This window comes from Lathyrus oleraceus, chromosome 6 (assembly GCF_024323335.1).
Source record: "Lathyrus oleraceus cultivar Zhongwan6 chromosome 6, CAAS_Psat_ZW6_1.0, whole genome shotgun sequence".
Lineage (NCBI taxonomy): Eukaryota > Viridiplantae > Streptophyta > Magnoliopsida > Fabales > Fabaceae > Lathyrus > Lathyrus oleraceus.
The window spans coordinates 50,746,792-50,759,517 of NC_066584.1; the positions used below are offsets into that span (position 1 = coordinate 50,746,792).

Below are 12,726 nucleotides of genomic sequence, written 5' to 3' on the forward strand. Positions count from 1 at the left end.
AGCATAAAACAATAGTGATGCGCAAACCTGTTGCAGCTGAATTGTAACACTGAACTGGCAGATCGCTTTTGGTATCGGGTGGAGTTGGACGGCGGTAACTTCGGTGCGGATGAGCGGCCGTCAGGGTTTCTTTACTTCGCCCTCTCTGGACTAGTCTTTAGGGTTTCTATGCCAGGGTCTCCGTCCGTCGTCGTCTGTTTTTGTTCCCCCTCTTTCTGACTGAAGCTTGGCTATTTATAATGCTCTTGTTGTGACCTAATGGGCTCAGAATGAAGCCCGAAAATTCTGTTATTCGCAAGCTTCGCTAGGCGAGCTGTATAGCGAAGGGTTCGCTAGGCGAAGGAATTGCTCGCCTAGCGAGCAAGCTAGTTTGGGCCTTTTCTGGATTGGGCATGTTGTGAGCTGGGCTTTGTTCCTTTAAGGTCAATGCCTTGAAAAATAAGTTGGAGTGCCTAAGAAATGCCTTATAATATTAATGGGCAAATTTTGGGGTATGACAGGAACCAAACACTTAATTCTCTTTATTTTGTGGTTATGACAATATAGTAAGGATGCCCATGTTCCTCCACATCTTAGTTTGTACCTCCTTTACTCTTTGGTTCAGAGTTTATTCCTTCATGGATCCAATATACCATTCTTCTTTGGTTTCAAATTGTTTGTTCCTGTAGTGATATACTATTCCTTGTACTAATCATCATTCTCCTTTGGATCCCATACCTACCCTTTTAGGACATTTGCCCATCTTTTGAACCAAGAGATGTTTGCCTTGATGCCAAACACATAATTCCTTGTTTTTAGTTAGGACAATACAGTGAGGATGCTCATGTTCCTCCACATCTTACTTTGTACCTCCTTTACTCTTTGGTTCAAAGAATTTGCCTTTATGGTTTCCCATGTCACCATGTTCTTTTGGTACATGTTACATTGTTCATCATTGCAGTCATACCCTTAAAGTTGTGTTTGTCTTGCTAGTCATAGTTGTCAAGACCAATGGAAAAAGTGTTTTTCGTCATTTAAAAATTCCAAAATGGATCTTCCGGGGATTGAACTCATGTCCTTTACTCATTACTCTCCAATTGAATAAAAATCGAGAGGTAAAGTAATACATTTTTTATGACAACCTTCGTCACCTCGTATATGAAACCAATGTAACCTTATACTCAACCGATCTTAAATCTGTTTTTTTGTTGTATTGATGGATATGATCTGTCTATACTTTCTTATAGAGAAATCTTGACTTACCAGTTTAGTATAGTTATTCATAGTTGTAAATGTTTGTATTATAGTATATTGTGATAATTTTTATTTGATGCACGCAACATCCATATTTTAGTTTATTCTTATTATCTTATTTTTAGATCTCATTGGTGTTTTGACATCTATTCATTACGAGCATATTCATGATACTTCTAAAGATATTGATATGATTGTCAAATTTGAGATAACTGATTAGAGGTAAGATATTTTTTTTTGTCAACAATGACTTATATGTGTTTAATGTGTTATTTTTTAATAATAATAAATAATAATAATTGATTTTATTGTGTTCCCTTAGTTGATAACATTAATTTGATAATGTTTGATTCACAAAAATGTGTTAATAATTATTTAGTTTCGTTTTTTTTCCTCAACCTAATCTGACCTAATTTTCCCGATGAAAATCAAAGTTGAACTATTCCCTTTAAAATTGTTTAATTATCCATTATTTTTAAAGTCTTGTTAACGTACGTGTTCAAAACATATGTTAACGATTAAAAAATAAAAGTCTTATATTAATAATAATTTTCTTTATTTTTGTTGGATCGGTTGCCACCGTTTGTAATGGAAGAAGAATGAAGTGATGAACACGATAGTAACATAACATATCTGTGACACTAATTACGGGATTTCAAATATCCTATCATCCACCAATCACCGTACCACACCGTTTTCTCAACAACCATTTTTCCCCTTCCGATCCACCTTTCAACGCGTTACACTGTTCTGTTCTCTTCCTTCTTAGTACTACTAATAAATAATCACTTATTCATTTTTTTCCTTTTTCTTCCACTCCTTCACTAACCAGTTACAACTCGCGCGAGATTCATAAAAGCACTTTCCCCTAAATTCCAATTTCTTATTCATCTCCCAAAGGTTTTTTCTCTCTATTATATTTAATAATTTGCCTTTTCAATTCATTTCGCTTTTCAATTTCAATTATGCAAACGCGCGTTTTCTCTCTCTAGCTCAACGATGTCTTCTCAAACAACAACCTCTGAAACGCAAGAGGCGCCGCTCCTCCGTTCACGCCATGAAGGAGGACGCTCTACATCCCTCGCGCTTCTTCTAGGACGCGCCGCCGGACGGAGAGGACCGTCGGTTCTGGTGCGAGAGACAGCGGCGCGTGAACTAGAAGAGCGGCGTGCTGACTGGGGATACTCGAAGCCAGTTGTAGCGCTAGATATATCATGGAACATGGCGTTCGTTGTGGTTTCGGTGGTGATGTTGTCGTGCACCGTTGACGAGACTCCGATCACGCCGATCCGAATTTGGATCATCGGTTACGCGCTGCAGTGTTTCGTTCATGTTGTTCTAGTGTGGCTTGAGTACAACCGCCGTAGCCGGAGAGATTCGAGGCGGTGGCAGAGGGAGAACGACGACGGAGCCAGTTCTGACGGAAGCGACAGTGATGACGGTGACGGGAACTCATCTCAGTCCAGGTAAATTATATTCGATTTTTTTAGATGTTTGACTTTCTTACTATTTGCAGCTCAAGTTTTTTTGCATGCTAGGGTTTATGTATGCATATAAATTTAACTTAACTTTGTTAATTAACATATTAGTTTTATATATAACTAGTTATGTGATTTGTGTACTTTTATTTTACTTGCAAAAAATTATAATTAAACAGAACTGAAAAGAGCATGATGTTATGTTCTACGTAGTGTTCAATGAATATTTATGTTGCCTGCAATTTAACTTCAAGTTTTTATGAGATTGCTGGCAATATACAACATAACATTACATTAGAGTGATATGTTAGGACACTTGTTTTATTATGTTGTGGACTTATTGAAGAAACTGTTATCATATTTATTTGGAATAAGTTGTTGTGAGATCATCAGAGTTGTGGCTGGTCATAATGTCGCGTTGTGCATATTATTGTAGATTTTACATTGACATTGGAGGCTTTGTTTTTTATTTGATAAATATAACATAGGATTGGAATCATTTTGTGTAAGAAAACCGCATAGTGAAAGAAAAACATGAGAAGAGAAACTAGGCAAAAGTGATAAAAGAGGGAGACCAGGGGGGCAACCTGCAGCAGAAAGAAAAGTGAACAAAAGTGAGCAGAAAAGTGACAAAGGAAGCCTGAGGTAGTGAATTGAAAACAGTTAATGCTGGCTGAAAAGTTGTCGTCAAGCTTCGTTGGTGGGTGGTCTCTAACGTGTCATCCACATACAACAGCAAAATGATAAAATCATTACATTATCCTCAAACCTCTTGTAATACGTACAATGGTGTGAACTAAGTCTGTTGTACCCAAGGCTAATAATGATGGAATTAAATCTCTTGTACCAACACCTCGGCGCCTGCTTTAAACTGTGCCGAGATTTGGTCAACCTGCAAATCAAGTTTTATTTTTATTCTTCTTCAAAACCTTATGGCTGGGGCATATATATTTCTTCTTCATATTCACCACGAAGAAAAGCAGTCTTTACATCCAATTGCTCAAGATGTAAATCAAATGCAACACACATAGCCAACACTATTCTGAGAGTAGTGAGTCTAACAATTGGGGACAATATTTCATTGAAATCAATGCCTTCTTTCGGAGCATATCCTTTAACCACCAGTGTTGCACGATATCGTTCTACATGAGCAGATTACCATCTCGTTATCTTGTATATCCATTTATTCCTGATGGCTTTCAGACCTTTTGGAAATTCAACAAGTTCACATGTTTTGTTTTTATGCAAGGCTTCTATTCCTTCATGCATTGTTGTCATCCGCCGCAGAGAGAAGCATCTAAGCTTCTTCCAGCCTCTTGAAAGGTTGATGGCTCCCTTTTTCTGTTAAAAGACAACATGTCATCACGAATTAAGTATAACCATAAAATTCTCACAATTGTGCTACTCTGTTTCCAACATAATGTCAGAAACTGGGATGTCGGGAGGATGAAGGCTGTGTCTGCCGTGTATCGTGTTAGACTACAAACAGTTAGCATTCTCCATTTTGTAACCTTTATTGGTCTTGAAATCCCTAGATTGCCCCCGGCCCCCTCTGAAATGTTGGTTTTTTAGGGCATTTTTTAATTCTCGGGTGCTTAAGTTGCCCCCTTTTCACGCACTTCAAACACTATTAGTGGTGGAGCTTACCTTGGTTCTTTGAGGGGGCCATAGATACATATACATATTAAATGCGTAATCTAAGCATAAGTTTGGTATTGAGGCGAAACAGTAAAAACATTTTTTATATAAAGAAGAGAGTTCGACGCCATGAAGACACTGGCCACATTTTGTTCAATTGTTCAATGTAGAAATGCAAAAATGAATCCTGCTGGAGTTGATACCAAACCTTAGCAGTAGAAAAATTAACATTATGCCGCTACATCTCTTGCAATATACTATAAATCAATGCCAAATATATAATATATATATATATATATATATATATATATATATATATATATATATATTATATATATTAATATATATATATACCTAATATTTAAAAAAATTGGGGAGCAGGGACTCCCCTTTCACTGGGAAGCTCCACCATTGATTGCGGCAGTATCATGAAATTGCTACACCACATAAGTGAAAGTAATGGCCGGTGTTTTACGCAGCTACAGCAGGGTGCTATTGACAACTATCATTGGATTTCTTCCTATTTTGTAGTTTCATTAGGATTTCAGTATATATTCCACCTTCTACTTACGTTTTTGTAACAGATGCCATACCATACCTCACATTATCCGATGTACAGTTTTTGAAAATTAAATAAAATGTCTCTTCCTCTTCTAAATGAACTTGGCTAATGCATGTTAATCCACTTTAGCTATATGTAAAGATGTGTGGTTTGGCTTATTATCACATTGCTGGACTGAATCAAGTAATTAAGATTTGTAGACACTTATTTTGTTTATCTGCAAAACAGGTTCACCAAGCGATGTGAATCAATAAATACCGGGGTTTCATTCATTTGGTGGATGGTGGGTTTTTACTGGGTTGTCTCTGGTGGTGATATCCTTCTGGAAAATGCTCCAAGCTTGTACTGGTAAGCTTTTACTTTTTACATTTTAAGAATAATGTTATATATCAATTTTAAGAGTATGATATTTAATCTGCATTTATAGATTCACTCGCATACACATGATATTTTCTATTTGTTAAGGTGCCTGAAAATGCATGTGTGTGTGTGTGATTTTGTATATGTTTGTTGATTTAGGGGGGGTTTATTATGTACGAAAGACATGCTCCTTTTCATTCTTGTTTTTGGATAAAAGAAGACTTCTTCAATACCCTTTGTTTTTATACATTATAAGAGGATACCAGCACACATAGTTACTACACTTAGCAACTAGTGGCTAGATCCATTTAATTGAATTATGTATATAAAAATGATTCCTTATATTCCTCTATTTAAAGTGAAACATGTGATTAAATATTAGTCACCACTTATTACAATAGAACCTAGATTTTCTTTTTCAAATTCGTAGCTTTCAGAAGTACCGTGGAAAGTTTTTTCAATAAAGAATGTTTCTTGGTCAAAGGCCAAATTTGGCCACCCATTATAACTGCATCAGTATGGTCCTTAGCATGACAACCCAACCAGTCCTTAAAAGAACAAAATTGATTTCATTAATTGCTATTGAAGAACCAATTTGATATCTCAAATATAAATGAAGAACAAAGGTGATACTGAGGGTATTTATAGACGTCCAAAATGGGCAGTTACTCTATTTTTTCTATTTGATAGATTTGTGAAGTTTGTTGATATAATGAACATAATGATCTGTTTTTCAATCTTTACAGGTTGGCTGTCATCTTTCTGGCATTTGATGTCTTCTTTGCCATCTTCTGTGTTGTTTTGGCATGCTTGATTGGCATTGCTCTCTGTTGTTGTTTGCCCTGCATCATTGCTATTCTCTATGCTGTTGCAGGACAGGTATGAATAAAAAAGTATTTTGAACTGACTGAACAATAACATGGGAACCTTCTAACTGTTCTAGTTGTTTCATTTTGAGAGAATATAGGAAGGTGCGTCAGAAGCAGACCTTAGTATACTTCCAAAATACAGATTTCGATTATTAAACAATGAGGAAAAGGCTAGCGGTGGAGCTGGATCGATGGTTCCCACAGATACATCCAGTGAATACTTGGATAATGAACGGATACTTTTACCTGAGGATGCAGTATGGTTTCCTGAAACACAATTTATTTCAGTCTTGGATATTTATAATTTATCACTTCTGAGAAAGGGAAATCAATGGTTCCCTGATTTTCTATTTTAGTGTTACTGCACATGAAGATTGTTACTTTAGCTCTACGTGTTTGCATGCATGTGAATCTGGGCATTTAAAGGGGAAAAAGAAATGAATCAAACTTAAAAACTAGCTTTCGAAGCCCCTTGATATTTTAGAAATTTACCATTTAACTGATAGAAGTTCAAACTTGAATTAAACAAATAGCAAGAAAAATGGTTTTAGTTTAGCTTTTTAAAGTCATGTTGCAAAAGAAAAAAGGATTATTAGTAAAAAAAACAGATAGTAGATTTCTATTAAGATTTTGTTGATGGTTTTAGTTGAGTTTCTGCTAAATATTTCTTGGAAGTAAAATGTAGGCCCGAACACTTCTAAAATAACTTACAATTTTAAGTGGAGTATATTTTTATTATTATTTGATGTTTGCTTTTCAGGAATGTTGTATATGCCTCTGTCCGTATGAGGATGGAGTGGAGCTTCATACTCTTCCCTGCAACCATCACTTCCATTCTTCTTGCATAGTAAAATGGCTAAAGATGAATGCAACATGTCCACTTTGTAAGTACAATATTCTCAAGGGAAACGAACAGGTATAACACCTAACTGGGTGTCTTCAATGCTGTTGTCTATATGTAGATATTCAAAACAAGGAATATCCACTTTCTCGGTTTTGATAGTTGTTTTGCTTATCTATTTATGTAGAGAAGATTTAGGTCATATATTCATGAATAAGTTATCGATGTTACTAAATTGAGTAATATTTTACTAAGTTGAGTAATATTTTGTTCTTGTTAGTTATCTGAAAGTTGTGCCACAAATTTATGGATTGTATTGTCGTTTTAAAATGCGATATAAAATTTGAGTTAAATTTGTTTTCTGTTCCTATAAAATTATTTCATTCTCTACATATTTTGCATTAACAAATTTAATCCTTGCTATTTATCTTATGCTGATTTGGTAAACAGAATCACTGAAGCACAGGTGTCCACAAACTAGATCTTACATTATTTTATATTATTATTATTTAATTTATAAACACCATTAGAGTAAATAGTATTGTCTGTCAATCACAAGTTTACAACAATTAGAGATATCTATTTTATAATATTTTTTTACATTGATCTGATCGTGTATAACAATTAATTTTAAATTTTTTATTATCATGACCATTTTTTAATTTATTTAACCTTATTTCAAATTAGTTAATTTTAGAAATTTCATCTCCCAACTTAAAATTTTCTAATTTTACCCCTTTTCTTTGCTTACTCAACTAGATAGAAACACGTGCCCAAAATTTCCATTCCCAACCTAAAAATTTCTAATCTTAACCCCTTTCTTTGCATACTCAACAAGAAAGAAATCGTGCACAATTTCAAATATGAATAATTATTTGATCAATTTTATTGTGTTTTAACAACCATACAATTCAAGTATTAGTTACACATTAAAAATAATTGGTTGTTGAAGAAAATTAGGGATTGTGGTTTTAGATGAGCTAAAATTAGTATATTATATATATATATATATATAATATTATATATATATATATATATATATATATTATAATATATATATATATATATATATATATATATATATATATGACTTGTAACACTGTAATCTAATGCATTAATAAGACACAAATAAAGGGAGCTATAGGTACTATATAGTTGCAGACGTATGCAATTTGACCGAACTACATGAACACAGTTTTTGTGTATTTATCTCTATTTTGATTTGTATTCACATTTTTGTTCTAACAATTGGTATCAGATGACGCTTAATCCTGGAGGTGCAAAATTCGAAGTGACTCGGTTCGAAAGAATAAGGAATTTCAATTTATGACAAATGTGGGTTAAGGATTTGTTGGCTCAACAAGATTTACAGAAGACGCTTCGTGATGAGAAACTGATGGACATCACAACCATTTATTAAAACGAGATGAAGGAGAAAGTCACATGTTTGATAAGACTTTGCATTTTTTTATGGTGTGATGAATCATATCCTGGACCTCACAATTCTAAAGGATGTTTTGGATAAATTGGAAAATCAATACATATCCAAGACGCTCGTGAACAAATTGTTCACGAAATAACATCTTTATAGCTTGAAGATATAGGAAGGAGGCGATATGGAGACTCATGTAAACCCTTTCAACAACATCCTCATTGATTTGACACAACTTGGTGTGAAGGTTAATGATGAGGATACTGTCATTATTTTGATGTGTTCTTTACCAAGCTCTTATGAACATCTGATGACCACTCTCACATACGGGAAGAAGGCAATTAAGTTGAATTCGATTTGCAACACGTATAACATTGCCAAAGTGTAGAGGAAAGTGAAGGAAGTTTAGGTGAAGGTTTATTTGTGAAGGTAGGTCAAGACCATGGTAGAGGCAAGGGTAATGCAATGGGTTCTGAAAATAAAAAGAGATTCAATTCTAAGGATTGAAAAACAACATAATTTTATGGTTCGAAGCAAATTGGACATTGGAAGAGGGAATGTCCAAAAAGTCAGACAACAATAGTTCAACAAATGTAGTTCAAATTGATGGTTCTTATAGTGAAGAGGATTTGCTTTGTGTTTGATTTTGGGTGCTCTTACCATATGACATTGCATCGGGAGTGGTTCAACTCTTTTAAATCAGGTGATTATGGCTTTTCCTATTTATGTGATGATAAAATTTGTACCATCACTAGAAATGGGAAAAGTGAAAGTGTTTTGGATGATTGTGGCGTGTGCACGTTGAGTGAGGTGTTTATCTTCCAAAATTAAGGAGGGATTTGATTTCTCTAGGTACTCTCCAATCGAATGGTTATTCATTCTGGTTACATGGAGATAGAGACATCATGAGGGTTATCAGAGGTGCAATGATAGTGATGAAGACAAGGATAACTATTGGCAACATTTAGATATTTTTTGGGGGCATAATAATGGATGATGTAGCATCTGTTGAAACTGATAATTATGCAACAAAATTGTGGCATATGCGTTTGGGTTATATTAGTGAATATGGGATGATGGAACTACATAAGAGGAATTTGATGAAGGGTGTTCGCAGTTTCACAATTGGATTGTGCAAGTATTATGTTGTTAGGAAACCGTGTAGATTTCGTTTCAAGATTGGGCAACACATGACCAATGGAATCTTATACATTGTCCATTTTGATGTCTGAGGCCTACAAAAGAGCCCTCTATTAGAGGTTCCAGGTAATTTATGACATTCACTAATGATTTTTATCGTAAGGTGTGAGTTTATTTTATGAAATATAAATCTGAGGTCTTCGCCAAGTTCAAACTGTGGAAGGCAGAGATTGAGAACTAGACACAGAGAAAAATTAAGTATTTGTAGTCGATAATGGAACTGAATACATTGACAATAAGTTCATGCATTTATTTGAGGAGAATGGAATCTAAAGGCACTTTTATGTGAGGAAGACACCATAATAAAATGGTGTTGCAGAGGGGATGAACAAGACCCTGACGAAGAAGGCAAGGTGTCGCATCTCGAAAAAACACACACATAAAACAGAGTCGTCACCAATGTTATTTATTCCAAGATAGGAAAAGGAAGCATTGCATAAACCTACAAAGGATGAATCCATTGGTCTCGCAACCAAGAGATGGGTAAGGGAGTCGATTATGCGAGGGGAAGGTATTAGCACCCCTCACGTTTGTAGTACTCTACATGATCCACTCTTGTTGTTCTAATCAAAAGGGTGTGTTTATACTAAAACTTACCAACTAAAATTGAATGCATGCAAAAAGATTGAATTATTTACAAACAAAAAGAAAATTTTATTATTGCGCTCGCTTAGGTTTTGCAACCCAATGCCTACGTATAAAAAAGAATCAGAGCATCATAGTTTTTCTCAAAAAATTTGGTTTGTTGGTGCTTTTTATGGGTACCACCCTTATTGAAAATTTTCATAAGAAAAGCCAAGCGGCAAAAGAAGTGTGATTGGTTGAGTATTTTTGTTGAAAGAATACATCAAATGGTCCACCCAAGGCAGGATGTATCTGAGTACTTCTTTCTTATTATTTAAAGAGTTCAAGTAATATTAGAATGTTTTTAGATTTTGACTAAAAAAAAGGTTTTTATTTTAGAATGAATGCAAGAGAGAAAGGAAAATCCAAAGGAATTATAGAGATAAACCTAATGTTGGCATGCAATAGTGGTCCTAAAGTTAGGATAAAAGGGAAACAGATACCTAAATTAGCATACAAAGGTTGACCTATGGTTAAGGACCAATGGGGTCTACCTAATGTTGTCATGCTTGATTAACAAACCTAAGGTCTACTTTAGTTAAATCTTAACCAAGAATGAACCAAATAAATCCTATGGGGAACATGTTATCCACACAAGAAAAAGAGATAGAAGAAGATGACAATCCATATCAAGTCATGGAATAATAAACAAACAATACCATATCAAGTCATGAAAGAAAAGAAAAGTAATAACAAATTAATCCATATCAAGTCATGAAAAAAAGGGTAAATAATCCATATCAAGTCATGGAAGAGAAGATGAAATCATACCAATACGGAAAGAGATAAAAGGTGAATTCTCAAGTCTAAAAAATGCTTTAAGACATCACAAATTATCACCAAAAAGTCACATGTTAACATATAGTAACTACTCACTCAAACTAGTCATTAAAGGGGGGGGGGGGGGGGACAAAATTCAAATAGGTTGAGGGAACAACTTAAGCAAGCAACAAACTACCAAACCAAAATGGGCATAACCATCATACACAAATAAGCACAAAGACATGTTGTCTAGCTCCTAAGGGTCATGCATGCATGGTTTAAAGTACACAATCATCTTGTAAAGTTGTAAAGTGAAACGAACACAAGTGTATGGACAATTAGACATGGCAAAGTAAATAGTAAATGAATGAGATCAAAAGCAAATACATGGTGTCAATACTCATAAGAAAATCAAGACATCTCAAAGGCATTATACCAAAGCACACTCAAACGTTAAGATAAGTAATAATCAAAAATCAAACCCTAGTCATGCTCCTAGAGGCTAATGAACTTCAAGCAAGTACAAATGAAGTAGAATTATGGGGGAAATGGTATAAAAACATACAAGTCAGAAGTTTATGACATATTAAACTCCACATACAAGTCACTCAAGCATCAAGAATGTATCACACAAGCTATGTTCCAAGATAAGCCAAAAGATAGGCAAACAATCACACAAGTTCAAAGAAGCTTAAGCAAGAAGTAAACAAACAATGAAGCATACACATGAAATCAAGGGTTGTATGACTTGTGAAATAAGTTAACTCAAGATGAGGTTCAATAGCAACAAGGGAAGTCATTCAAACTTCACACCCACATCAAAGTCAAGTAACTTGATAAACAAGTAAAGATATCATCCTAGGAAAAAAAATACTTTATCAAAATGCAACAAGATAAACAAAGTTCAAGTGAGGAATGCTTATAAGTCATGAGACAAAGGCAAAGTCCTATTTAAATCATAATATTAAAACATTAAACCTTAATAGGTACCAACAAGCAAAGGATCTTAAAGTCCAAATATAACTAGCAAGTCAAAAGATGGACATCATCCAAATAAGGAGTCATTTGTCCAATCAAATTAAATGATCAATGTAAAATTAGATTGAGACATGAAGAAATGAAATGAGAACAACATAAAACCATACAAAAAATGGATCTCAAACTCCTAAGAGCTTCACCATCCACTAAACCCCAAACTAGGTCAAGAAAAGAAGAATGTAGCTCTTAATGTGTCATCATGATGAAGTGGCAATGGAATGTCATTCAAAAAATTATCAGAGCAAGGTATAAGGGTACCAAGACCAAGTAAGTAATAAACATAAACAAGAGGAATCAAATTCATTTGGACTCATAGTACTCAAGTTGGAATGCACAAGACACAATCCAAACTATGATCTCAAAGGTAAGCAAATAGAAATCAAGGTAATCAAGCAAAGAAGCGTCAATTGGAGATACCTAAAATGATCCATATGAGTGTATTTAGGACTCCTAAATGATGATGAATTAGTCAAGAAAGAATGGGAAAGAGATCCTACATGGTTGCACAAGTGCATACCAAAATAAACAACTAGGTACACATAAACACATTTAATTCTAAAAATCAAAACAAATATTAAAATAAATCAAAAATGAAATTAAAAAACATGGAAAATTAAATAACATTCAAAGTACAATTCATGAATTATTTGGGGATTTTTGGACAATAATAATCAAATAATAAAGAAAGG

General features: G+C 34.3%; 1 protein-coding gene across 2 annotated transcripts; it reads left to right on the top strand.

The window, feature by feature from the left end:
• The first annotated feature begins 1,744 nt into the window (after positions 1–1,744).
• LOC127091825 (E3 ubiquitin protein ligase RIE1) lies at positions 1,745–7,264 on the top strand. Of its 2 annotated transcripts, XM_051030536.1 has the most exons (6): positions 1,784–2,133; positions 2,226–2,699; positions 5,140–5,259; positions 6,018–6,150; positions 6,239–6,397; positions 6,901–7,264. In XM_051030536.1, exons 2-6 carry the CDS (start codon positions 2,233–2,235, stop codon positions 7,060–7,062), a joined length of 1,041 nt encoding a protein of 346 aa, XP_050886493.1. In that variant the 5' UTR covers positions 1,784–2,133; positions 2,226–2,232; the 3' UTR covers positions 7,063–7,264. The 2 variants fall into 2 exon arrangements, with proteins under 2 accessions (XP_050886492.1, XP_050886493.1); XM_051030535.1 differs by having other exon boundaries at positions 1,745–2,699.
• Positions 7,265–12,726: the final 5,462 nt, after the last annotated feature.